Source organism: Elgaria multicarinata, chromosome 2 (genome assembly GCF_023053635.1).
Source record: "Elgaria multicarinata webbii isolate HBS135686 ecotype San Diego chromosome 2, rElgMul1.1.pri, whole genome shotgun sequence".
NCBI lineage: Eukaryota > Metazoa > Chordata > Lepidosauria > Squamata > Anguidae > Elgaria > Elgaria multicarinata.
Genome location: NC_086172.1, coordinates 145,412,307 through 145,440,132, shown reverse-complemented (window position 1 = coordinate 145,440,132; position 27,826 = coordinate 145,412,307). Strand labels below are relative to the sequence as shown.

At 40.3% G+C, this 27,826-nt stretch overlaps 1 protein-coding gene across 9 annotated transcripts in view; it reads right to left on the bottom strand.

The window, feature by feature from the left end:
• Positions 1 to 27,826, bottom strand: part of MIA2 (MIA SH3 domain ER export factor 2) — a 61,379-nt gene that overhangs the window by 18,936 nt on the left and 14,617 nt on the right. For 3 of the 9 annotated variants that reach the window (XM_063117834.1, XM_063117835.1, XM_063117838.1), the window contains exons 5-17: positions 26,792 to 27,019; positions 26,579 to 26,673; positions 14,930 to 15,061; positions 12,732 to 12,753; positions 12,540 to 12,628; positions 10,924 to 10,995; positions 9,394 to 9,504; positions 8,636 to 8,707; positions 6,941 to 7,045; positions 5,498 to 5,620; positions 4,133 to 4,256; positions 2,818 to 2,864; positions 1,643 to 1,733 (exon numbers count right to left, since the gene is read on the bottom strand). In XM_063117834.1, coding sequence (XP_062973904.1) covers positions 1,643 to 1,733; positions 2,818 to 2,864; positions 4,133 to 4,256; positions 5,498 to 5,620; positions 6,941 to 7,045; positions 8,636 to 8,707; positions 9,394 to 9,504; positions 10,924 to 10,995; positions 12,540 to 12,628; positions 12,732 to 12,753; positions 14,930 to 15,061; positions 26,579 to 26,673; positions 26,792 to 27,019 — 1,311 coding nt within the window. Of the gene's footprint in view, positions 1 to 1,642; positions 1,734 to 2,817; positions 2,865 to 4,132; positions 4,257 to 5,497; positions 5,621 to 6,940; positions 7,046 to 8,635; positions 8,708 to 9,393; positions 9,505 to 10,923; positions 10,996 to 12,539; positions 12,629 to 12,731; positions 12,754 to 14,929; positions 15,062 to 18,893; positions 19,017 to 24,094; positions 24,216 to 26,578; positions 26,674 to 26,791; positions 27,020 to 27,826 lie in introns of those variants that run through there. The other 6 variants (XM_063117836.1, XM_063117839.1, XM_063117841.1 and 3 more) reach the window with 4 other exon arrangements.

The window sequence follows — 27,826 nt, the reverse complement described above, 5'->3', positions numbered from 1 at the left end:
CCTCTCCTGGGAAGATTGGCTACAGTCTTGAATGTTTTCCACTTTTGAATCATCTTTCTCACTGTAGAATGATGGACTTTAAATTGTTTGGAAATGGCCTTATAACCCTTCCCAGATTGATGGGCAGCAGCAATTGCTTCTTTAAGATCATTGCTTATGTCTTTCCTCCTTTTAATTGTGTTAATACACACCTGGATGCTCCAGATCAGCAAACTGAAAAAACTTTGGCTAGAGGTGGTCATACCTGCTGATGATCAATTAATCACGGGCATTTGATTAGCAGCACCTGTCTGCTATTTAGCATCTTAATTCCTATGGAAGCAGTAAGGGTGTACTTACTTTTTCACACATGGCTTCTCCATTTTGGCTTTATTTCTGTTAAATAAATCATGACACGGTGTAATATGTTCACCTGAGGTTGTATTTACCTAATTTTTAGACCTGCTAAGGAACAGATGATTGTTATTATGTCCTGATATGTAAAATCATACAATTCCAAGAGGGTGTACTTTCTTTTTCACACGACTGTACTAACCTCATTGGTTTGTATATTAATAACTGAGAAATCCTTTGAAATCCCACAGATAAATAAAATGCTTACTACCTAACACAGTTGTGTAGACCACATTTTGCTTTGATCTCCCTTATGGGAGGAATATGTTTGGGCTTGGAATGGGAGCAGAGGGAAAGAAGTATAAGCCAGCTTTACCACAGTGAAACAGACTTGTCTCTTTTAAGACTGATGCCACAAAAAACGGCATCAGGGTGTTTGATCCAACAAACATGCTCAGTGTATCAATCCATAAGGACAATGACTATGACAATGACGCCATGCACATCCAGGTGGTTTTTTTTAAAAAAATCTTTCCTATTCAGGAACTACCCCCAAAATCCAGGCATGTCTTATTAGGGTTTTTTTTTTGGGGGGGGGGCACAGAACAGATGGAAAAATACAAATGCATGCTTTAATTTGTTTTTGTTCAGCTTCAATGTTCACAAACTCACTCCCATTTCCATGGGGCCCCATCCTTTGGAGGTGGAGTAACATAATCATGGGTTATAAGTTCTATCATCACACCAAACTGTAATTAACACAAATCATGGTTTAGGAGACAGAGGGCAGTATCTAATACTGCCGCTGCGCTCTTGCTATTTCTGTTGAACTAGAAGACTCTCCACTTGTGAAACAGGAACTAGGGCTTCTAACAGTAATTCTGGAAACTCTTAATTTCCAGACCAGGACAGGTCAGCAAAGCTCTGTTCTGAAAACTCCACTGACCTGCCCGATTCTGGAAAAAAGCTTTTCACTCAATTTCAATCACTACAGGAACTGCTAGCGGGTGAGTCCCTGCTAGCGCATGAGCAACATTGGATACTGCCCCCAAAACACATTCCTGAAGTACATAAATTAAAGTAATGGAGGGTATTGATTTAATAAATTCATCCAGCTCAGATGTAAAAATTCAGATTTGTTCCTATGTGAGCTAATAACTTTCCCGACACCTCACTTCAGTGAATAATATTAGCTTATTTAACAGATTTCTCATTAACTGAACAAAGCCAAGATAGCGTATATTTTCAATAAAAAGCAGCCTATGTAGCTGCCCTTATTTGTTTTTTTAAAAAGTAATTTAAAATCTACCTGCAAGTTCTTCTTTTGCTTTGTTTTCATCAGTTAGCTTTGAATATATTTGATTTCTTTCCGTTTCCAAGGATTTTAAACAAGCATTTAGCTATATTAAAGGGAAAATATATAATTAATTTAAGATCACAATTGGGGGAGACACAACTGATGCATTGTAGAAGTGCAAACATTTACTTCTGGATCATTTTCTGACTGCAACAGTAACTAATTAAAGCCGAGGCAAAGCTGGGCAGCATTCGATAATTAAATGTGAATAACAGCCCACTCCAGCTTTTGATTTTGTAGAGATGCACATCATTAAAAATCCCCTGGCTTGGATCAAAAATTCCTGTGAGCAAAATGTTCATACTGGAGGAAGAGGGGGAGAGGCAATTTCTTCTTCCCCCACCCCCAGCAACCCACTGAAAAGTTGTTCCTTAGGGTGGGCTCCCTCCAGAACAGTTCTGGGGTGGCATGAAGGAAGGGAGAAATAAGGAAAACCACCTCTTCCTGCCCTCTCTAGTCAGAACCTCTGCTAGATCTCTGTCCCTTCTGTGAATGGAAGGAGCCCGTCCGTTTGCACAAGGACAACTGGATCCAATTCATAACTTTTGAAAAGTGGGTCATGGAACAAAGTTAATTAAGTTTTTTTTTAAAAAAACTTAATTTATTAACTCTGTCTTTCAATGTAAAAAACATTTCCAAGGAGGGCTTTCTCTGTTGTGGCAACCGGGCTGTGGAATGAGCTCCCAAGAGAGGTCCGTCTGGCCCCTACACTGTACTCTTTTCGTCGCCAGCTGAAAACCTTTTTATTCTCTCAGTATTTTAACACTTAATTTTAACTTAAATTTAGATTTTATTGTTCTAAGTCTGTATTTTAATCTTACATCAATTTTGCTGCGTGGTTTTATCCTGGTTGTGCTTTTTATACTGTATTTTGTATTTGTGTTTTTAACCTGTTGGTTGTTTTATTATGGTTTTAATTTTTGTGAACCGCCCAGAGAGCTTCGGCTATCGGGCGGTATAAAAATGTAATAAATAAATAAACAATTTGCTAATATATTCTTATAATTTCTTTCACTGCAACATGATAGGACTGCACATCCTGACCATTCACTTCTTCTTTTGCTTATTTTCACCATGGGTTTTTAAAAATATTTTTTTAAAAATCACAATATTACTACATTAACTACCTTCGCAGCATAAATCAGCTTCCTTACAGTTCGTTTTTCCTCATCGTCTGATTAAGGGAAGAAAAAACACATAGTAAGTCACACACACAAAAACATTTTATTAAAAAGACATTTATTACTTTAAGTACTAGCCTTACACAGCTTGGGACCACAATACTTGACAGAACGCCTCTCCCGACATGAACCTACCCATTCACTATGCTCAATCCTCCGAGTGCCTACACTGAGGGAAGCCTGGAGGATGGCAACAAGGGACAGGACCTTTTCAGTGGTGGCCCCCCAATTGTGAAACAATCTCCCTGATGAGGCCCGCCTGGTACCGACATTGTTATCTTTTCGGCGCCAGGTCAAGACTCTTCTCTTCTCCCAGGCAGTTAACAACATGTGCTGAGTTTGTTTGTTTTTAACTGATCCCAGAATAGTCATTTTAAAAGGATATTGTTGTTTTTATGATTTTGATGGTTTTAAATTTTGTATATTTGTTTTTAATGTTCACTGTTTTTAACTTTTGTAAACCGCCCAGAGAGCTTCAGCTATGGGGCGGTATATAAATGTAATAACTAACTAACTAAATAAATAAGTACTAAAGAGTCTTTTTTGCACCCACCCCCTCCCCAAAAAGAATAAGTCCTTTAAGAAGAAAACAGAGGTGTAGAGATAGAGACACTGTTCATCTGACTACATTTTAGAAGAACAGTAGCATTTCTGAAACAGGTTTGACAGGGTTAATCAGTTCAACTCAAGAGATGTGCTCCTTAGGATTAATGTCTATGATCATTCTGGGTGGGCTGTTTATCTTCTGGCTAAAGATCAGAAGCAGCAGCAGCCTTCAAAATGAGTTTGTGTTTTGATAAGGTATGCAGCTGGGAGGGAGAGAAGGATTCAAAGACTTGGGTATGTTGTTGTTGTTGTTCAAATGGAGACCTATGTCGAGACCATCTATTCTGAACTAATCTTAGTACCAGAGAAATCTGTCATACACCAAATTAAAGCTTTGCTGAAAATCCACTTTATGCACTGAATGAAACAGGCTGCTGTTCACAAACGCTCATGCTGCAGCCTTACCCAACTTGGTGCCTTCCAGACATTTTGGAAAACTCTGATCAGCCCTGACACCGACCACATTGGCTAAAACTACTGGGAGTTATAGTCCAACAGATCTGGAGGGTACCTCATTGGGGAAGGCGGACATATATTTGCTTTTGGTTCCTTTTTGTTGCTATAGAAGATTTACATGGAAAGCAGGCTACACTTTTAGAATTTGAAAATAACATTATTTTTTCCTTCCTTCTTACATAGGAAAGAAATCATTTACCTAAGTGTTCCCCATTTTCTGTTTCACTCTTGACATCATTATCCCAGTGGTTGTTTTCAGAAGCAGCATTCTCCCCTAAGGCACAGTTCCAGTCTTTCATCTTCAACAAGCACTCAGTCAGGGACTGTATAATTATTTCAAAAACAAATCAGGAATGAACTTTGTCTCTCCTCACAAAACAAACTTGATTTTATTCATTTAATGAATAAATCCCCAAGTATAACTGCAGAACCCCAAGTTATAATTGCGAGCATATTTTTCAGCGCTCTGAATATGTATTTGAACAGTACCTTCGTTGATCTCTGAAAGAGACACCTTTCACCTCTATTAAAACTTGCTGGAACATGAATAAACTTGAGCATGCAGGACTTTGAGAACTTTGGAAGGGGGCTTTGATCAATGACATTTCACGCCCCTAATTTTTTTGCCAGAAATTTTAAGCACGCAAAAGCTGGCAATTTTTAGTCATTTATGCACATGTAATGTTTTAGAAGGGGAAAAGGGGAAGCCACTGCTCCACGGATCATGCCAAAGCCTGCTGTACTCCTTTCCAGAGCTTTGGAGGTGGCTTTCTTAGGAATCAATGAAGCTACAAAACAAACACAGTGTCAGGCAGTTTCATCAGTCCCCGTGGGAGTCATTGGAAACTCTCCAAAGATCCCAAAAGGGAGCGGTGTGAGCTGTGGATGCCGAGTGGCAGCATTTGGGAGCGCAACTAAGAGGACAAAAGGGAAACACCCAGCACTTCTCCCATCCCAGCATTCAGGAACCCTCTCTGCCATTTTTAAATGCTCTGTAGCCTCCACTTGATGGAGCCCATGTGTGGCTATATAACAATGGAGATGTTTATTGTCTCCCAAGTCACATTAGGCATGCACAGAATGCACAAGTGCCCATTCAAATAAAGCAGAGTGAGAGTCACAGCAGTTTTATGCCATTTGTGAACCATGAGAGCAAACACTGTCCCAGCTTTTTATTTATTTTATTTTAACACTGCTGAGCACTTTAATATTATACTACACAGAACCTGGCAGTTCCTTATCAGCACACAGATAACAGAGTGAAATCCAACGATGTCCATCCACAAGCAGAAGAGACAATACTAGTAGAACAGATCCCCATTCCTTCTGCTGCCCCCTAAGCCCACTTCTGAGGGTTGGGGAACTCTCTAGAGCAGATCTGGGGGCATGCAGGAGGTGCAGAGAGAAGAGAGCGAGGGGAAGTCCTGTTGTGCAAGGGGAAGTCCACTCGTGCAACTTTGGATGTCACTCAGAATGACCTAATGGAAGACATTAAACCAACCTCAACAGCCTCTTTCCATTTTACTGCACTACACAAGTCTTTGCTAAATCACAAGACTTTTACCTTGACTTGACTCTCCTTGTTTTTAAGAGCTTCCTCCATATCTGCTTTAGAGGATTCAAATAACTTTCTTTGTTCATTTAGTTCACTAAAGCGTTCATCCCATCCTTCAGCTTCTTGCAAGAGCTGAAAGTCAAAGTTTGCAAGATCAATACTTAATTTATAACAAAGAGTTATTACACTTAAACAACATTTAGCTTTAAAATCTGAATTTTACCCTAAGCTTCTTAACACTGGGTCAATGATACAGCAAAACCCGACAGATTCAACCATTTAACATTGTACTGATAAACAGGATCACTCTATGTTTTTCTTTCTAATTGTTGAAGTTCTTCAACAGAAACTTGTTCCACATGGCATTTCAGACCAAGTACGTAGAACTTTTTTTAAAAAAGTCAGGGAACGGAATATTCTGACCAATATAAAGTTAGCATGCAGCCCAGCCTACGATTAATCACCCCAAGCTGGAACTATGAAGGGGGTCCCAACCAGCTGTGAGATGACTACTAAAAGCTGAGTAAGTCACTCAGGGATATCATCCTGGCCTGGTGTCAGACATATTAGTTTAGAAAAACAACTGTAGAGAAGACAGACAGGGGTAAAAAAAAGAATTCTGAAGAAAAAAGAACCAACAGGAAAAAAAAACATGTCCAACTTGCGAAGAAGCAACTGAACAGCCTAAGAAAAAGTACTGATAAAATACTGAAAACTACTGAATCAGGAAAAGCAGACATGCTGGGAGTAAGAAAATCCCACTGAGATTCCATGAAGTTTGGAGCATCAAGCTGCCTACAGAGCTGGGTGGGGAACGTTTTCATTCTGTTGAGGGCCACGTTCCCTCAGGGACAATCTATTGGGGGTTGCATGCTGGTGATGGGCAAGGCCGAAACTGAGCAGTGCCACCTCTTCTCTCGCTTTCTGCCACCCCTTTTCTCTCTCTCCCTTCCTCCCTGCCCAACAGGCTGCTGGGTGAGGGACACCTCACTCTTACCAAAGGTTTGAACTGATGGCTTGCAGAGGGAGTTTGAATGAGGCTGACGACCACATGAAATGAGGCCAAGGGCTGCAGGTTGCCCAACCCTGCTGTAGAGGATGAAGTGTCGCACTGATTTGTCCCATGCAAAACGCAGTCACAAACCTGAACCGCTTACAGCACCGCATGCCTCTGATTTTCATTATGCTATCTAACAGTTTAAACAGGAGCACCATTGCATTAACAGTATTTAAAATAATATAAAGTATTTTAAAGCTAAGTCAAGAGCACCATCATCAATTTGTTTTTAACGGTGTATACTGTTTTATACTGTACGTTTTTATCTGTACGCCGCCCTGAGATCTTAGTGATATAGGGCGGGATATAAATATTTTAAATAAATAAATAAATCATCATCATCATCATCATTTTACAACACCATTCTACAAAACTACGCAACGGAAAGAACATACCTGTTTTTCACTTTCGTGAAGGTGGCTGTTTTCCTCTAGTGCATCTTGCACAGATGTCTTCAGTCTCTGTCTGTTAATCTCATATACTTTTAATGTAGTTTTGGTCTAAGTGAAATGGAACAAGGCGAAGCTGCTTATGTCGCTACTATATACAATGATACGAAAGATCACATATCCATTCTTGGTTATTTCCATCCGTTCCTTTATTTGGTGCTTATATTCTGTCGAGATGCTGTTGACTGCCTTTAGCTTGTCACAATACAGTGCTAATCCTAACACAGCAACATTATGTAGTGTTGAGTGATATTTGTTTGGAAATACTTTTCTGTACTCACCCCACAAAATACCCCACCTCCCGCCCTGCTAAACAGGTGATGCGCTGCAAGAATAGCGACAGGTGCATATCCTTCGGCTCAAATTGCAGTTCTGTGTATCTGGGGGATCAATGCAGGCCAACCCAAATGGTGGATTTACCTCCTCTAGCAGCAGTAATTGCATATGTTATATGGATGTGATCTGCACAAAGAAACCCTTTGATGGACTGGGACACTAACCTGCAATTGAGTAATTTATCTGTACATGTTGATTTAAGTATATATAACACAAGCAGGACTGTGCAAGGAACCTTAGAGCTCCACCTGCCAAACTGGACGTAGCAACTCTATGTGTGTACCTGGCTCTAAATAACAGCCATGGAAAATGCAGAACTACTGGCTCTAATCATCTGGTTGCCTATGGCAGGAGTGGGCAGAGCTTCGGCTATGGGGCGGTATATAAATACAATAAATAAATAAATAATCCCTCCAGATCTTTTGTCCTGCAATTCCCATCATCCCTCACCATTTGCTATGCTGGCTAGGAATGGTGGGAGTTGTAGGCCAAAACATCTGGAGGGTCACTAGTTGCCCACACTTGGCCTATGGCAAGTAAAAGTTACCTCCAGGTGAGTTCCCACTTGTACAGGAATAAGAATTGCACAGAGCCTCCAAAAACACTACCCATGTGGCTCTCTCCCTCTTCTTTCACATCTAAAATAGCTACGGGACAATAAAAAGGCTTTGCATAAAACTTTTCTTCCTTCCAAGATACTTAACACTGCATTGTGTTAAGACATCCCTCCACCCATGGAAGAGAGAGAGGCGTTTCTGGAGAGTGTAACAGGAGAAGATTGCTGCTGCCCTGAATTACTTGCAGTACTGAATCATTATATATCAAAATATCAAAAAAATGTTATGGACTCTCCTTCTAAAATACCAAAGTACTGCCAGTGTGGTGTAGCGGCTAAAGTGTTGGAATGGGAGTCAGGAGATCCAGGTTCTAGTCCCCACAAAGCCATGGAAACCCACTGGGTGACTTTGGGCCAATCACACACTCTCAGCCCAACCAACCTCACAGGGTTGTTATTGTGAGGCTAAAATGGAGAGGAGGAGGAGGATTATGTATGCTGCCTTGGGTTCCTTGGAGGAAAAAAGGCGGGATATAAATGCAATAATAAATAAAACAACAGAGCTACCTTCAGTGATAACCAAGGACATCCGATTTGTGCAAAAAAGAGAAGTGTCTATATTAAGTAGGACATAAAAGACATGCCTAAACCAATTAAAAAGGTTGATTACAAGTGCCAAGATTTCGCTACGTTACATATTGAAACTATTTTGCTAAGATATTTACATCAATATCTAAATTTTGGCTTACTTCAGCTACTTGCAATTGGATAGATTTTGCTTCATTCTCTAAAGACTCCATTTTCTTCTGTATTTCAGCCATCTATAAAGATATTAAAAATAATTTTATTTAAACACTCCCTTAAGCATGGTTGATACTGCCTAACCAAAATAACTTTAGATTGACATTTTAGTGAGATATACTTAATTATCTTCTTTTCAAGGTATCTTTTAAATCATTTTACTATTATTGTTAGGACAACATATAAGTTTCATGAAAGGGAGAGTCAAACTCATGATTTCTTCTCACCTTTCTTTGTTTTATACTCCTTGAAATATTAAAAGCAGAACTGGCTTTGCTGATAGCTACTCACCCATTTGCCTGAGACAGGGAATAATTTCTTCCAAGTATGAATATGAAGTACAAAATGTTTTTGTTTAAAATATACAGAAGTGATTGTGCCTCAGTAACCTAAAAACATCATCATTTTATTTATTTCCTAAATAAATGACCATCACTACATCTTGTGGAAGTAAATTCCATAGTTTAACGTAAACTGTGTGAAGAAGTACTTCCTTTTATTGGTCCTGAATCTCCCACCAGTCAGCTTCATGGGATGACCCCGGGTATTATGAGAGAGCAAGAAAAATGTCTCCCTATAACCTGATGTTATCCACTTTAAAGAAAGAACAAGAAGGAGGACAGGATACTACTTTTAACATATTACAGGAATTATAGTATACTATCACTTTCTGCCCGAGAACTATTAGTTTAAATGAAAGACATACCAAATCATCCTGTTCTGATCGTTTAGACTTCTCTTCTTTCAGTTCTTCTTCTAAACATTCTATTTCATTCTTGAGTTCAGAGTTTGAGTTGCTCAGTTCTTCATATGCTGTCTAAAATAAACAAGTTTTGAAAGATAACTGGCGGGCTTTTATAACTACAAAATGTAATCTAAAACATAGTAGTAGTTACATGGCATTTTTAATTTCAGTTATGTATTACAACAGCAACAGGAGCAGCTCCACAGATGAAGCTGTATTAGGATGTATTCATTATATCAGTTTTTAAATTATTTGCATATCAAGACCACGGCCTTAAAAAATGCAGTGCTTAGGACAAGGACATCCAAAATTAAATTCTACAAACTTGAAGAAATCATGCAAATTAAAGTGTGCATAATGCGCTTCATTTTGCATAACTGCTTCTGCTACCGTGCTGAAACAGAAGGGCCTATGCACAGTACTGACAACCCACTTTCTGATCACCCATGCATTTTGCTCAAGCCTTCCCCATTTCTTTTGGAATTTTCACCAGACATTTCCACACATTTTGTTATTTACAGATAGGGCTTGAAACTCAGAATTCAAAAATGATAAATAACTGTGATTTCACAATTCTACATCCACATTTGTGTGGTAAAATTGCAACTGGACTATCCACCGCCTCCTCAACTTTCCTCTTGCATGCCTCGCTCTGAGTGGTCCTTTATTAAGGCAATGCATTGTGGATGAGGTGGCCACTGAGACCATCCACACTTCGAGTACTTTCCCAAAATGGAGAGTATCCAATAGGGCTGGTGCACGTGTGGCCTGCCTCACCAGCCCTAGTCTGCACATGTCCTGCTATACCAGCTCCTGTCCCTTCCAGAAATCAGCATTTTCATGCGCATCAGGACTAGCCTCCAAAAGTGCTCTATCACAGCCAAGCGCAATAGGGGCTGCGTGTGGATCAGGACCAGCCCCTATTGGATACTACCCAGTGGTAGTCAATATTGTTTACAGTTAAGAGTCTTAATGACAGTATTTGCCGCTGTCGTGGTAAAGCAGTGACAGCACAACTAACCTCTATGGACACCTCACCCACAATGCATCACTCTGAGGAAGGACACCCTCAGAGCGAGGCATAGAGCTGGCACTGTCCAACCAGTCACTTTCTTGCTGTGTCAAATGCCGTAACAGCAAGTAGCAGTGCTCCACAGCCAGCTGATGAAATGTGGTTGTGGAGGGCAGCCCTCCAAGCAGCAGATAGTGGGCACACGATCCATTGACCTTCCTAATCTACTGCCTGAATCATGAGGCTCATGGGAGAGCCAACCCTAACTATTGCATCCAATCACAGGACCTTAGCGATGAGCAATGAGTTTAGTAAATGTTTAGTTTTCAAAAAATAAATAAAATAAAAACTATCTAGAGTTGCACACTTATTTGGTAGTAAGAGTCGCCCTCCTTGAACACAAGTGAGACTTCTGAACAAACATGCAAAGGGTCAGGATATAAAGCGCAAACTATTTCATAAAAGTAAATAAATTTTACCTTGATGTCTGATATAGTGGTTGACCCTTGCAGAAAACTGTTATCTTTCAGGGAACTTTCTAACTCTTCATACTGAAATGAAAACTCCATATTAGGATCAAAAGAAAAGGAAATAAGAAAACCTATGGCTGCACTCCTCAAATTGTTCCACTAGCAAAAAAGACCTGTCATTTCAGTTTTTCAATTAATAAGACTAATTGAACCAAGCTAAGCAGACCACTCAAATTATTAGTATGTTAGTACAGAGAGTGTCAATTCCTAAATGCATAGCAGTCACTACATTTCTAGCAGAAATCCCAAAGGATTTCACAGTTTTTCTCGCTCAGGAATATCAAGTTTCAAACTCATACCTGCACAGGAACCAGTATACAGGTATCAAGTTGAAATCTGATATTCAAGAATGCCCCAGTGAAGGCCAACCATTTAAAACCAAGCTGGGCTTAAGAAAATAGAAAACAAAAAGCAAACCTGGGAGGGTTTTTTTCTTCCCCTGAAAGGGGAAGGAAGCAGGGTGTGTCCTTGTATATGGGCATGGATCATACACAGAGACATATTATAATGGTAGTGGCATTTTAGTGCCAAGCATGTAAGCTTGGTTGTTAGGGCCCACCCCTTTCTTACAGATTACACTTCTATGGGACCCTTCACTCTCAGTCCTTAATAATGCATATGGCTAAGGCCTTGCCAATTTCCTTTCATTTGTACCCAGCCCAGAGACACAAATGAGTACCAAGCAGCCTATCATCTTGATCAAAGTTTATTAGCAACACCCAATGTAGTGGGACCATAGGATTTGGCCTCCCAGACACAATCCAACACTTGCTGTTTCTACAAAGCCCCACTAAGGTGAAGTTGGCTGTGCCCTAAAAACACAACCACTGTGTTAAGTGTTTAAGGACCAAATTAAACATGAGTTTGGAATATCCATGATATTGTACTTCTGTACTTTTAAAAAAACAGTGTCAGAGGCACAGTTTAGGTTATAAACGGCACAAGGGAAGGGTGCAGTTCCCCCTTCTCTTCCATCACCGCCCACCCCCGATCCAAATCTCACTCCCTACCACAGCAACTGCTTTTAGCCTTTAACAACAAGAAGAAAATCCTCTTAGAATTCTCAAAACCACATTGAGTTTGGCCTATGTGTCACAATACACAGTAAAAACCACAACGTCCATCAAGTTTCAAATAATTGCAAGTCCATTAAAGAAAATATAATTTAAAGTCATTGACATGTGTGATTATTTATGAAGTGTGAATATATTTTTGTAGATAAGATTGGGTGATGTATTTATATTTATTTTCCTATGTAGAGTGGGCGGACCATATTAGGGAGAACATCCCATTAAAATCAGTGGGACTTACTTCCCATAGGACTACAGAGTTAACCTATACACATTTACCCAAAAGTAATCCCCACTGAACACAATGGAATTTACTTCCTAGTAAATGTGCACAAAATTGAGCTGCACAAATACTATGTGCAACAAGACAAAACAGATAATTCAAATAATCTGAAAATTAAACATGAAGGGCTAAATTCTACTACCTTAAAAATATAGGCGGAAACAATAAAAAAAACAATCTGTGAATTTAAATGTTAGGGTAATTATAGTTACCTCTTTTTTGCAGAGGCTGAGTTTCTCCAATACTTTACTTTTGTCTTCAACTAGTTCAGCAACTTTACTGGCAAGCTGTTTCTCTCTTCCTAAAAAGAGGAAGAGCTATATGAGGTAACCTTTAACTGAGAGAAAATGGTTTCTACTGAATTCTTTAGCTACACTCAACCCACAGACAAAAATTGAACTCACCTACATAAAGTCTACTTCTAATCTGCAAAAGAAGAGCAAATATTGCAGTTTGTTTACAGCATCTGAAATTCAGTTTTCAATCTTAAATCTTAACGAAAGATTAGAGTAGCATAGTTAGTAACAGGGCCGTGGGAAACATAACATCAGGGCCTTCTTGATTCAGGTAAGAGATCAAAAACAGCTTGCAAGATCACACACCTCCTCCCCACAATGCCTCTCTTTTAATCACAGTTAAGGGGTACATCTGCTGACATTAACCACAGTTAGTTAACCAAATTCACCCACTTCAGCAGGATTATGACCCTGTTCAGACATACTAAGCCATGATGGTTACACATTTTGAGCTAAACATTATGGCCTAGCATGTTGTTCAACTATGAGTTAGTGTGTAGTGTGAATCATTCCTAACCATGGTGGCTACATAACCATGGTTTAAACACGTTGGCCCTGTTCAGACAACACGCTAAACCACGATGGTTAACCATTTTGAGCTAAACATTATGGCTTAGTGTGTCATGTGAACCATGACTTAGCATATTGTGTGAACCATTCCTAGTCATGGTAACTACATAACCATGGTTTAAACACACTCACTAACCACTTGCTGCAACAGGGTTAGCAGCCTACCTATGGCTTAATGTGTTGCCTGAACAGGCCCTTTGAATGGAGCTTGGAGTTGGTTAATAATCCTGCTTGAACAAGAAACCTAGTTAGCCTTAATCATAGTGAATGTTACTGCAATAGTATCCCTTAACTGAGGTTAAGAGGGATTGCTCTAGGGAGGGAGTATGCAACCCCACAATCAATTCCCAATCATCTTATCTTCCATTGGGCCAGAGTTAAACACCTGGGAAGGATCCAACGGTGCCCTAAGACTGGTATCAAGCACCACCGGTTTCCGGTGCACACGCAGCCAGCCTGGGCATCATGTATGTAATCCCTACCATCACCTCTGGAGGTGTAGCACTTATGGGGGCAGGCCCTCAAACGACCAGAAATATAAGTTTCTGGAAGGTGTGACTTGCCCCCCCAGTCATTTGGGAGCTTGTCCCTGGAAGCACTACGTCACTGCTGCTAGCGGTAGGGGACTGCGCATTCACAGTGTGAAGTAGCAGTGCTTGCTGCCAGTGACAGATCACTGTTGGATCCTATCCATAGTGAATATACACTGTAAACAACTCTGACATACAAGTTTTTCCCTTCATTTCTTCTCCGCACTTCCTGCTACTCATCCACATAGCCTCTCATCCAGCCTCCCATCCATCCATACCCCCCACACAACAGAGATTATTTCTACCTTTCATCTATTTCCATCACCTTCATTTTCATTCCCACCAAAACTCCTGATTTATAGTTTCAAACTAATATGGACAATGATAATTTGAAAAGCATAAAAAAGTAAAAACTCCTGAACAAGTTCCTAACTATGGTAATTTTTCATAGTCACTAAAATTCGATAGGAAAGCTATTGTCTTAGACAAACCCTGAATGTTTACAGTGAAGTAACTCAAAGCACAAAAACATACCCGCAAAATAAAGGCATTCCAAGCATAATAAAATAAGTGTTATTTGATGTATTTTTCCTGTTTGCACAATCTCAAGTTTGCACAACTTTTCTTCAGGCTACATCTATAAAAGATGGGGGTAAGAAAGGGGGGGCTAGAGTGTTGGATTGGGTAATCAGCACTTTTAAAAATGCTAGTTTGGGGAGGAAGTTAGTTACATAATCAGGAGTAGCAGTTTGTACCAATAAATATAATCTTGTATTTTTTTAAAAAAAATTGAAAACGTAACCTATACTGCCTTGGGAGTCTCAAAGGCAATTTATTAATCTTAAAATAAACAGAAACCGATTTTGATAATTTAATGAATGCAATAAAACACTGAAGTGGGTTTTCCTCAATTTAGCTTAACGTATTTCAGATACAATGTTGAACTATTAAGTAAACAAAATGCAAACAAGTTATGAGATCTCCTTTGATGTTTAGATTAAAGAGAACATCACCCACCATAGTTTTTTGAATAATTCTACAGCTGCAACCACAAGCCCCACCACATTGAATGGACCAGATTTCCAAATAAGCATGCACAGGATTGGGATATACAACTCTACTCTAGCTAGGAGCCTGATACTAATATTTTTAAAATATTCCAACACAGTCTGGTACAACTCTGCATAGTCAAAACTGCATACTTACTGACTGATAGCTCCTATATATTAGCAGTAAGACAGTAAAAATGGCAATAACAGCACCACAAATCACCATTTCCCACGGAAAGCCATAGAGATCTGGACCAGGTCTCATATTTTCAGGCAACGCTGCAACAACCTTTAAAACAGAAAGACAACAAGTTTTTTCCCCTCCAACATCTGACAGCAGGCTTGTTAGCATCAATTAGGTCTTTGATCATGTTAATTCAAGAACATTCATGACAACAATTGATTAAAAAATCAGTCTACAAAAAATACTATAGAAAAGCTGAAGTGAGAAAGGGAACTGTTATCTTATGATAAGCAACTGTACATAAGAATGCTGAGCACTATCTATCGGCAAAGGAAACTCTGCTGTTTAGTTATTCAGTCAATCTTGTATATTTACTTTTTAAAAAGTGATATACAGTTATCAGAACCCTTATTTGGCTTGGAGATTTTATTTAAGAGTTATAGTTCAACGGAACACAGGAGTTATTATCTTGCTACTAACCATATTCCTAAACAAGGCACATACTGGCTTATCCAACATTTGTTTACTCCAAAGTAAGTCTCATTCTTTTAATGAGGCTTGCTCCCAAGTGTGTGTGCAACGGATTGTGGCCCTAAACTGCAATCCTGAACCAACATAATGGCAAATAAATCTCACTAAAACAAATGGGTTAATCCCCAAGAAAACATGCATCAGATTAAGCTGGTATTCCACTTTAAACTGCCACGAGGAGGAGGAGGAGGAAGAAGAGGAAGAAGAAGAAGAAGACGATGACGACGACAATACAAAGGATAGGGGGAATTATAGAAGTATGAACACCTATTAATAAGATGGCCAACACTGTTCCAGTTTGCACGATCACTGTTGCTATTGTGAGCCATGGCGCATGCTGGGTGGTTTTTGAATATTTAAGATGCAGCTTTTCATGATGTCTGAACCCAGGCACCGTGGATTCTGTGTGGGTTAAACAAGGTCTATTATGGGTTATCAGAGGGTTGTTTAACCCTCACATAACCCACATCCACCCAGATTCAGCTGACACGATAAGCCGGCCACAGCTTGAATATTTTAAATGGCCTCTCGCACACACAAATAAGCCATGGTGGGCTGTTCAATCATAGAAAACTGCACATTGCAAATCCTAATGCTTACAGTGCCCCTATCTCCAAAGGACAGCACAGCAAAAGACAGGAAACAAAATTCTACGAGATGCCTGAAGCCAAAGGGTGTTTCCAGATGGAGGGCTCCAAGCACTAACAATCAAAAGGCATGGTGAGCAATTTCTTTTTTTCTTAATAGATTTTTTTTCTGGTAAGAAAAAAGACAGAAGCTGCAATATGAAAATATGACAGGATTATGAGTGGAAGACAACAACATCTGGACTCCCCCAATAAAATTCCATGAATTAGGGATTGTAATCACATAATAAAAGCCTCATTTGGTTAGTTGAAACCAATAGGTGAAATTTAGCCCCTGCTTTCTCACACTATAGGGCTGTTCGCATGTTACAACAGCAAATTGTGGGTTAATTAACCTACAATTTGTTGCAGCATGTGCTGCATGTGTTACGTGCCCTTTCTGAATATTCAACCCATGACTGAGCTGATTAATTAACCCCCGATTTGCCACAGTTATGTGCAAAGCAGGGCAGAAACTACACTTTCCCTATGTAACATTGTGGAAGTATGGCAATTACTCCTTGGGCACACGATGCCTCGTTGAAACATTATATGTTGCCTTTTCAATGGTTGTGAATACCATATTGTTGTTTATTCGTTCAGTCGTTTCCGACTCTTCGTGATTTTTTACATAGTCACATTATTGAATGAGCTACTACATGACTTCTGCCTGTGCTACCACTGCCAGGCTGTGGCGTGTTCCTCAATTCAAAACATTCAAATAACCAATTACAGCGCTGCGGGTGTGCGAATGTATTTCAGCGGGTAGATCTGCCATCGTTAGGGAGTTTCTCCTCATGGTTGCTGTGTCCACCCTCTGTTCCTGTCTTCACCGCCTTTGGTGTGTGTGTGTGTGTGTGTGTGTGTTTTTAAAACTACTTCTTTTCTCTACACATCACTGCTGGAGTGCAGGAACAATTCCACTTGAAGAATGAGTTACAGGGGTTTCAGTGGATCATGACTGTACTGAGGTCTGTAGTTCAGTTCAAGTGTCCCATGACCACTTCTACAGTCTCTTTCACCCTCCTTTAAGTGTTGGAGTGTGTCTTTTCCGCTCCAACCTAATCCAGTTCCAATACCTCGCCTTTCCATGGCTTTTCCTGGATGTTTCCTCCCATATACATTTCTTCTCATTTTCCCTTCACTGTTTTTTTTCCCTATGCCCTTATTTTGAGATCCTTAATTTTTGGAGATCCCATCTTGCTTTCTGGCTTTGCAATATTCTCTTCTCTGTCTTGAGTAAGAGTTACTTTCCCCATGCTTGTCAGCCCACTGCTTACTTTGGCCAAGAAACTGGGTGGCTAAAAAAGTGGGACAATCCCTTTAACATTCCTTTCTGCCCACAAGCACACAGAGTTTAAGTACCGTGTGGTTTCTTCAGAGCTTCACTCTGCTCTCTTACCTTTCTTTGTTTCTATTGGTACTAACTACTACCGTACTTTTCTCTGCGCAAGTACATTGCAAACTTTACCTTATTTGTCCTTACAACAAACCCACAAGTTATCTTGTGTGTATTGCTGAAAGTATGGTGTTTGAGCCAATTATTGAGAAGATCGAGCTGTCTGATTTGTAGTAGGTGCTTCAAAGAGGCAAATCACAAGCTTATAAACATGCACATCTGAATTCACACCATGTAATTCCCACAAAAGAGGAAAAAATATGTAGGGGAGCTACCAACCTGGAGTTTTAGAAGGTATACCCCTTTTCCTACTCCTGGCAGGCTTCCATGCTTTTTAACAGCAACCCATTGCAAATGCAAAGCAACTTTTCATGGCATAGCCAGTGTGGTGTAGTAGCTAAAGTGTTGGACTGGGAGTCAGGAGATCTGGGTTCTAGTCCCCACTCAGCCATGGAAACCCACTGGGTGACTTTGGGCCAGTCACAGACTCTCAGCCCAACCTACGTCACAGGGTTGTTATTGTGAGGATAAAATGGAGAGGAGGATTATGTATGCCGCCTTGGGTTCCTTGAAGGAAAAAAGGCGGGACATAAATGCAATAATAAATATAAATAAATAAAACTGCAGTGATGGAGAAAGCTTCACTTGAACATAAGATTATCTCAGCTGTTCACAGCACAGTAAGCCTGCCAGGAAAAAGGAAGGTGGCAACCCTACTTGTTATAGTAGGTGGTGTAACAGTTAAGAGTGTTGGACTAGAACTCAGGAGATTCAGGTTCTATTCCCCACTCGTCCATGATGCTCACTTCAGGCCAGTCTTTAGGCCAGTCACTGACTCTCAGCTTAACCTACCTCACAGGGTTGTTGTGAGGATAAAATAGAGAGGAAGATCATGTAAACTGCCTTAGGTTCTTTGCAAGATGAAAAAAGGCAGGGTATAAATGTTATAAATAAATAAATTTAGTGGCTACATCGCTAGCAACAGCACCCCCAGTGCATAGGCACCTGGTAGATTTAATCCCAGCCTGGAAACATTTCACCATTGTCTTGGAGTCAGGCCACGGGATTCACTTTAACCAGTGCTTTGCCCTAGAAATTGTTTTCAATATCAGGAACAGGTGAAGCAGTATGAAGTACGCCTTTAAGCACGTGCAGAGTTCAACTCCATCGCTTGAGCCACCCCCAAGTATTTGGGACGGGGACAGTGTGATGTCCCAGGTCAAGAGATAACACCAGGCTCGGGAGTACTTCTAGTTTAGGAAATTAAGTAGCGAGGAGGAGACGGAGCCAAAGCAAGGATATCCTCCGGCAGAGGCCGATGGCTCCACGCCCACACAACACCCCTACCTCCGGGCGGCCCCCTTCCCTTCCCCGCACTCACGCTCCGAGCGTTCTCCAAGACCAGCCCATAATAGTGCTGAACGCCCTCCTTCCAACCCAGCCCGAATCCTCCGGCGGCGTCCTCCACGACGTCCCCCAGGCTGCTCTCGGCAACAACTGTATTGCCGGTAGCAGCCATCTTACTGCAGCAACTGCGACTCAGCTCAGGGGGGCCCAGCAGCTGCCGGCAGCGCCGCCCATCCCGCCTCTTCCTGTCCTGGACTCCTGCCCGCCGAACGGGACGTACCACTAGCGGGCACGAAGGGGGGGGAGACAAGGAGAAACCATAGCTGCGGGGGGGAGCGGAAGAGAGGGTACACTTGGTAAGACGCCAGCACTACCGTCAGCAAAATAAATAAATAGATGAGGTATGGAAGAGACGGCGATCCTGCAAAAGAATCCTGTGCCTGACAAAAGGCGGCTCATGTGCCTTTTCAGTTGTTCCACTGTACAGCAGTACTGCCACGTTGTTGGTTTTTTTTTATACGTATAGACGTACATATGGGAGCAGAACGTAGTCCTTGCCCCAAGGAGGCTGCAAACCAAGCACCTGACTGACATACAGCAAACAATTCCAGTAGAGCAATCAATATTGCAACCATCTGCTGTATCTGTTTATATTGTTCGGAACGGGGGTTAACAAGCCCCTCCTAAAACGCTGCCCTTATTTTGCCCTTTGGGGGGTATTTACTTAAAGTTGCTAGTATGAGTTATTGGCATTGTTGTTCTTCATGTTTCACTTCCTCCCACCCCCCAGGGCTTCTAGAAATCAAATCTCTGAGGGAATGGATGTTTCTTGTCTCCAGTGCATATGCATGTACCTGAACACAAAGGCGCTAGGGCTATTTGGGCATGTTCACATAATGCAGCTGCAAAGGTATATTTTCAACTATTGATAACATCTTGTGGGGCAATTACGCTTTTCTAGTGTATCTCTATCCAGGATGGGCAATTTGTGGTCCTCCAGAGGTTTTGGCCTACGACTTCTATTAGCTCTAGCCAGCATAGCCAATAGTAAGGGAGGATGGGAGTTGTAGGCCAAAACATCTGAAGGGCCTGCCCGTCAAAGCGAAATCAGCTTCTTGTCTTTAAGTCAGTGGAGGGCAATAAACAAATATAGCCTATAAAAGGGTGAAGAGTTTTCAAAAACATTTCACAGTGGAGGAGGTAGGAGAATAGGGGTTTTCCAAGCATGTCTCTTCTTTAATCTATGAACGCTTGGAAGCTAAGGACTGTTATACACAGATAGGGAGAGACACAAACTGCTTCCTCCTACCTGAAGAGGTAGAGAGCCTCAATACAAGGTGGGGCTGGAGGCAACCCCATACTGCAGACAAGCCCAGCAAGTTTTCCCACAGGTGGAAGCTGAGCCTTCTTGGAGACCCTGAGTCAACTGAGAAGCAGGACACCCAGAAGATACACTGTCACAAAATAAGGCTAGACCCCCAGCCACAGTGGCCCTGTACCAAAGGAATTATCTCACCCTGCCAACAGGTAACCCTAGAGAAGGATTTGTGTACCGGATGTTTCCAAAGCATCCTACCCCCTACTTATCCATAGCATATCACTTTTCTTTCTATTATTTGTTATGTAACCTTGCACTTTGGAAGCTATTGTATGTACCATGTCTGTACACCTAACCCCACTGTGCAACAGAGATGCCAGTGACCACCACAAAGAACACCCTCAGAGGAACCCTTGAATTTACAGAAAGACCCATGATCAGAGGCTGTGACCATTGGAGGAAGACTGGCCTGGCTCCACTGGCCACCCAAAAAACGAGACCATACCTTCCCAGCTTTATCTTTGGACATGCACTATTCTGTCCCGGATCTCTAGAACTGTTCCTCTTCCACTCCAAAGTATTTGCCTGCCATACTATTTATACACACATGTTGCTATTGTTATCTGCCAAACTGACTATTGCATCCGCCTGCATTTCCCAAGAATGATATATGCTGTTTCACTGCCTGTATGTTAGCTTGCAACTTCAAACATCCCATAATTAAAAGACTGACCTATAGCTAAAACCTTAACCACAGCAGGGAGTATGTTCCATTGAATTCAGTGCTAAGTACGCACAGGATCATTATACACATCTTAGGACTCACAAGGTAAAATCTTGACAGATGGGGGCTGGGAACAAAAATTTAACTGCTCTGCTAAAGGATAAGATCATGGCTGAAACCATAACCTCCTTCACAGAACGTTCTGGCCCTGAGGGAAGGGCCACTCTACAATTGTTGGTATTTTTAAGTAGTGTCATTTAGGGAACTGCTGAAATATACCTTATGTGTATGCACGTAAGCTTTATGAGCTTGGCTACAATTATAATTCTGTACTAGTTCTTAAAGAGTACACTTATTTTATTTTTATGAAGTAAAAATAAAGCAAAAAGAGGGGAGACGTACTCTGGTGCTATGATAAGCGTGTATCTTTAATTATTAATCTTAAAAAGCGTTTAAGATTCATCATTAAAGATACACACTTTTCATAGCAACAGAGTACATCTCCCCTCTTTTTGCTTTAATTGGTGCTTTCTCCCTCTCATCACAGGTCAAAATAATAAAGCCATTTTAAACATGCGGTTCTGCTTCTCATACTTCTGACAAATTATTAATCAGTGTCTTCTTTAAATGCAAATTGAGCAACCATGCGTTGGCAGCAACCAAGCATAATAACAGCATTATCATAACAGGTTTATGACAGAGCATGCAACCTGTATAACAAGTCCTTGCTCCAAGTCATATGTCCCAGTAGAAAATTATATTTAAGAAGTGGCCTTATTACTTTTTAATTCACCAGCTGTTGTTTTCTAAATGCATTGGGGCCATGATTCTATGCCACATTGAACTTCTCAGTACATGGTTAGATGTATTCCTAAGTAGTGTTGGACAGAAGCAGCATAAACCCCATGCTCTTGCTCTATTGCTGGAAACTGGCTCCAACACCTGTACAGAAGCAGAATGTGCTGTTGTGTGGTGCTAGGGAAAAGTGTTCTCTGCTGCACAGAAGTATCCCACAAAGGGTTTTTTTTCCAGAACAGAAATGAAGCGGAAATGGGTCGAGATTGCTGCTAAATAAACCTCTTTCATGGTTCCATGTTCTCAAAGCTAGCAGAGGGTAACATCAGTTGGAGATTTCCTCATACAAGTAGGATAAAATCCTTCCCTGCTTCCTTTGCACAGGAAGCCATTGTCACTGTAACATAAACTTTTGCTTCAGCAATAATGGCTACAGGTGGAGGAAGGGAATGCAATTACGTTGGCCTTGGGAATTCAATTAATTCTATTTCTACAGAATTTACTTCCAAGTAATGTGTTTAGGATGGGTTTAAACTATTCACAGTATAACTGTGGATCTTTTAAACTTCAATTCTATCTTTGAGCAAATCCCATTGAAGTCATTGGGGCTCATTTCAGAATACACCTGCACAGGATTGTGCTGTTAGTAACTAGGAGTTTCTTTCGTGAGAAGGTAAGTGCCTATGAGGCTTGTTCAGTCTCACATATAGGAAACAATACTTTGGCTGACTCCCACTTTCAAGATATAGATATATCTAATTATCCTAACAGGAAGGTAGAAACTTAGAATCAGAATAGAAAGGAAAGAAACTGTAACCAACGCATGCTCCTTGTTCTCTGTACCTCTTTGTAATGTCTGAAGTTCAGGTTTCTGTTCTCCCCCTTGTGGCCCTCCTGATGTTAGTGGACTGCAACTCCCATCAGCCCTAGCCAACACAGCCAATGCTGAGGGTTGATGATAGTTGCAGTTCAACAACATTTGGCGGGCTACACTTTCCCTGTCCTGAAAGCCACTCTGAATGTAAGTCATCCTGAACTTGAACATGGCTGACATGTTCCAGACTTCAGGTTCAGAGATCTGGAGCCTTGGAGCATGTGTGTAATTTCTTCTCATCAATTAGTACAGGCACGTGTGTGTGCGTGTATATTTCCTGCAAGGAACCCAAGGCAGCTTACATAGGGTGACCAACTGTCAGGGTTTCCCCAGATTTGTCCTGGTTTTTGTTCTTTCCATGGTGTCAGGGGGGATTTTCTATAATTTTCAATAATGTCCTGGAATGACACACCTTTCCCTTTAAGGCTGCTATTAGCATGGCAGGAGGGAATGACATGCTTTCTTGAGGCACATCATTCTCCCACCCCTAGCTCCAATTGAGGTCTTAAAGGGGAAAGTGGGTCATTCGTGGACATTATAGAAAAGGCCCCAATTGGAGTGGGTGGTGGTGGTGCAGAATGAAATCCTTTCCCCTCCTCCACTCCAATCGGGTTCTTTAAGGTGGCGGGGGAATAAAGTACTTTCTGCAGGACTCAGAAAGCTGCTTCCCCACACACACACTAGGTGTCCTCTTTTTTTGGTTTCCCAAATATGGTCACCCTAGCTTACATAATACTTCTCTCTATTTTATCCTTACAACATCCCTGTGAGGTAGGTTAGGCTGAGAGTCAGTGACTGGCCCAAAGTCACCCAGTGAGTGGGAACTAAACTCGGATCTCCTGAGTCACAGTCCAACACTCTAACCACTATGCCACACTGGCTCTCTTGAAGAATTAGGAGATGGGGTTTCAAGGTCAGAGGGTGCTAGGCACATCTCCCTTTCAAAGTTAAATGTCACAAAGCAACAAAACAAGGCCCAGGTTCTTGTTCTGTATTTAGAGGATCAAAAATACATCCTTGGTTGTTACAGATCCTAGAATACCTGGGGTAATGTTCTTTGTAGCACATGTTGTTCTCATTAGCTTGTGTTCAGGGGTAGAAATGCTGAAGGCAGGAGAACTATGAGGAGAAATCAATAAAGCTAAGCCTGTGAAATTGGAGGGGTGGGGGGCGAGGAAGAAAAGGTGAATATCCTACTCTGAAAAATTATATTTATGGCTGGGAGTTTACAATATAAATAAAACAGAGAGAACATAATTCTAATAACAATTTCTGCTGCAGATTCACACATTCAGTTCGGATACGTTATTTCTCCCTCAGCGTATATATAGTTGGACCTTTTTCAGCTGTCAACCTTTACAAGTGATACCATACAAAACATCAAAAGAAAAACTACAAAGCGACAGAAAAATAAACACCTGTATAAGATGTAGTACAGTGTCTATGTGGCAGATGAGCCGCTTGGCACTCTGTAGATCCAAAATTCTAGCTTTCACTATAGTTAAAGTTTAACTACTCACTTACCTCTTCCTCTGCTGTCTCCATTTGTGGACCAAGAACCATAATCATATAAAGCACTTTTAAAACATCTATAAGAAGCATAAAATTAACTCTAGTTCCTTAATCAGATCCTGATCCAGATAGTATGAGCTTCTGTACCATATGCAAATGGAAAGAGATCTTGTTTTGACATTTATGCATTTAAAGGAACGGGGGTGCAAAAGGGGGGTTAATGACAAACGTCTTTCTTATAGTATATTTTCATAGCCTCTTCCTTCTGACTTGGTTTAATTATTTGAGGCAAGTATTTTAAAAGATACTGCTAAAGAGGGGTTTAAATAACATTGTTTTTTGTTTGTTTGCTTCTTTTACCAACATCCAAAGTAAAACAGGTGGACTCATTGAGTCAGTTGGAAAAATTATCCTATCTGATTCACAAGCTGCAGAAGCTGATGTGGAATGATAACACATACATCCTACTCGCATGGCAATGTTAGTTGTTGTTTTACTCCACTATGGGTGAGTATAGTCAATTTTCCCCTTCTGTAACAAATGTGCATGTATGTGTATTTGAGAACAAAACTCTGTTAAAGTAAAATCTGTGTTTTTGGACTTTGAACAGGCATTTGAGCTAATTTCCCCTGTTTTAGCTATTGCCCATTTTAGTAAGAGCATAGTATATAAACCTACTATGTATACACCATTCCCCTGATTAAAGGCCCCTTGGACTTGTGCTGGTTACCTGTGTATACATAAAAGTTATAACATACCCATGTGACCAAGGATGCGCCACAAAAACCATGTGAATCTCAACACTAATGTTGAAAAGAGATATAAAAAGAGAGCTCACAGCAGCTCCCTCAGGTTTCTCCTAGGTTTGCAAGTGAAATTATATGTGTGTATAACAGCAAATCAAACTCTGACACAAAGTGCTGGTATTAACATTTAAAGCCCTAAACGGCTTGGGGCCAGGCTATCTGAAGGAACGCCCCCCCCTATGTACCTGCCCAGACCCTAAGGTCATCCTCAGGGGTCCTGCTCTGTGAGCCCCTGCCAAAGGAAGTGAGGCAGGTGACTACCAGGAGGAGGGCCTTCTCTGCTGTGGCACCCCGGCTGTGGAATGAGCTCCCTAAGGAGGTTCGCTTGGCACCTACATTATATGCTTTTAGATGCCAGGTGAAGACCTTTTTATTATCCCAGCATTTCAACAGTCTATAAATAAATTTTAACTTGGTGTTTTAAATTTGTAATTTTGCATTGCTGCTGTTTTTATCTAGTTGAGCTTTTAAATTGTATTTTATAGTATGGTTTTATACTGTTGTTTTATACTTTGAATGTTTTTAATTTTTGTGAACCGCCCAGAGAGCTCCGGCTATTGGGCGGTATAGAAATGTAATTAATAAATAAATAAAATAAATAAATAGATGGTCAGCTTGGAGTGCTACCAATCAAAAGGCATCGTGCAGCTATTCCAAATTTCCTTCGTTAATTTTTTTTTTTTTTACTATAAGAAAAAGGATGGAAGAAATAGTGGGAAAATACAAATGGAAGATATGTGTGTGTGCCCTCGTAAAATTCATTGTTTGAAGGTCAATTGCACATTAAAAGTGTCATCCAGAAGTACCACCAGTCTTGCCCTTTCCCCATTCTTCAGGTAGACTAAATGCCCTTCTATTTTAAGAAGCTCTGAATGTACAATCATTTTTTCCATCAATTAATTACTATTAATACTTTTTAAAGGGTGACTTTAAGTGCAAAATTGCTTTGGAGAAGGGAAACAGATCTTGGTGAAACCATAGGGGCCATCTATGTACAGATGGCTTCTACTGCAAACCTTAAAAAAATCCCAAGAGCTTGATCACAGGGGAGAAAGGTACTGCAGGACTGAATACAGTAAGGGTGCTTCTAAACTGGGGGGGATCTACACTACTGAAAGCACTTTGAAAACGTTTTGAAAACTGTCCTGGGCCCCAACAGTTATTATTATTATTATTATTATTATTATTATTATTATTATTTATTTATTTATTTATATAGCACCATCAATGTACATGGTGCTGTACAGAGTAAAACAGTAAATAGCAAGACTCTGCCGCATAGGCTTACAATCTAATAACAGTTGTTAAAACTGTTATAAAGCGCTTTAAAGCAGTAGTGTAGATCCCCCCCATGTCCCTCTGGCTAAACTTAAAAGTGCTTAAATACTATGGATAGGATTTAAGAGAGAGTTAAGCATGCACTTAATTCTCCAGCTGAAATAAATGAGAGTTTAGAAGTTAATAAACTCTGGATCATGCCCAATGCTATTCTCAAATGAAGAAAGGCACAATGGAAGCCATCAGCAAAAAAGAAAAAGGGAAAACAGTGCACCTAGAAAATGCAAACTTAAAAGTTATTTTAAATGCCAAAGGAAGGCAGTTGAAAATATTTTTCTAAAGCTGTAACTACTGTATCTCAATTATTACCATGATAAAGCCCTACTTGTTGTAGAAAGCCAAGGAATCTCACCTTTATAGTAGTAGATGTTATTGCTGCAAATCCAGATGTTATAAGGGTACAGAAGTCATTCAAATGAAGGATTATCTGAAGTAGCCACTCTCTTTCTGTTTCATATAAAAGTGGAGGAAAAGAGAGAAAGGGTGTTACAATTTATCTTGTTTACTGATGAATTAATGCTTTAAAACATGTAATATGAGCTTTTAGATCAAACAGATTGCTTACCATCACTGATAGTATAGTTTTGAGTCATTAGATTGTTCCTTGTTAATTTTTCTTTCAAAGCCAGCTGATGTTGACCATTTTTCACTGGTGTGCGTATTTCCCCCTCAATATTTACTGGAAGCATATTGTTTGTTTCTGAATGTTGGCCACTGTTAAGTTCCTTATCTGAATTCAAAGGAAGTTTTTCTTTGGGAGCATTGTCAGGTAATTTTCTTTGATTGGTTATACCTACAAATAATTGTAAAATTATTTTCTTTGATTGGTTATACCTACAAATAACTGTAAAAATGGTATCATATTTAATTGCCTCATCAATTAGTTTTAGCATATTGTTTCTAGTCTCACAATCCATATCTCTTATTGTCTCTTAACCATTAAAATGCTCCTATTTTACAATTTCCCAATTTACCACTAGTAAAAACATTTGAAACAAGGAAAAGCTAGGTGTTACTTGTAAAATCTCTGTAAAATGGGAAAAAGCTGTGTTGAACAAATTACACATTAATGCTGGAACTCTATACATGTGGGAGTAGGGCCCATTGAACACCTGACTAAATGTTATAGCATTAAACATCCACTGAAACTTCAACAAGTAAGACAGGATTACTTTGTCAACATGGTGTACTCCAGATGTTTTGGATTTCAACTCCCATCAGCCCAAGCCAGCATGGCCAATGATCAAGAATGCTGGGAGTTGTTATCCAAAACATCTGGAAGGCACCAGGTTGGGGAAGGCTGCTCTATACCTATGAGTAAGAATTCAACGGAGCTTACTTCTTCTGAGTAGAAATGTACAGGACTGCACTGCCATATGGCAATAAGTTTATTATTTATTATTATTTAACCGGGATGTCAACTTATTAAAGGTTCTTTTATCTTTAATTACTTTGGCTTTTAATATATTAACATCCACATCACACCTAGAGGTGGTTGGTTGCTCTACATAGGAAAAATTAGTAAAAACAGGACCTGCCACCAGAGAAATTCAAATTTAAATAATAAGACACACAGAGAAAATGGAAAAAGACACAAGAG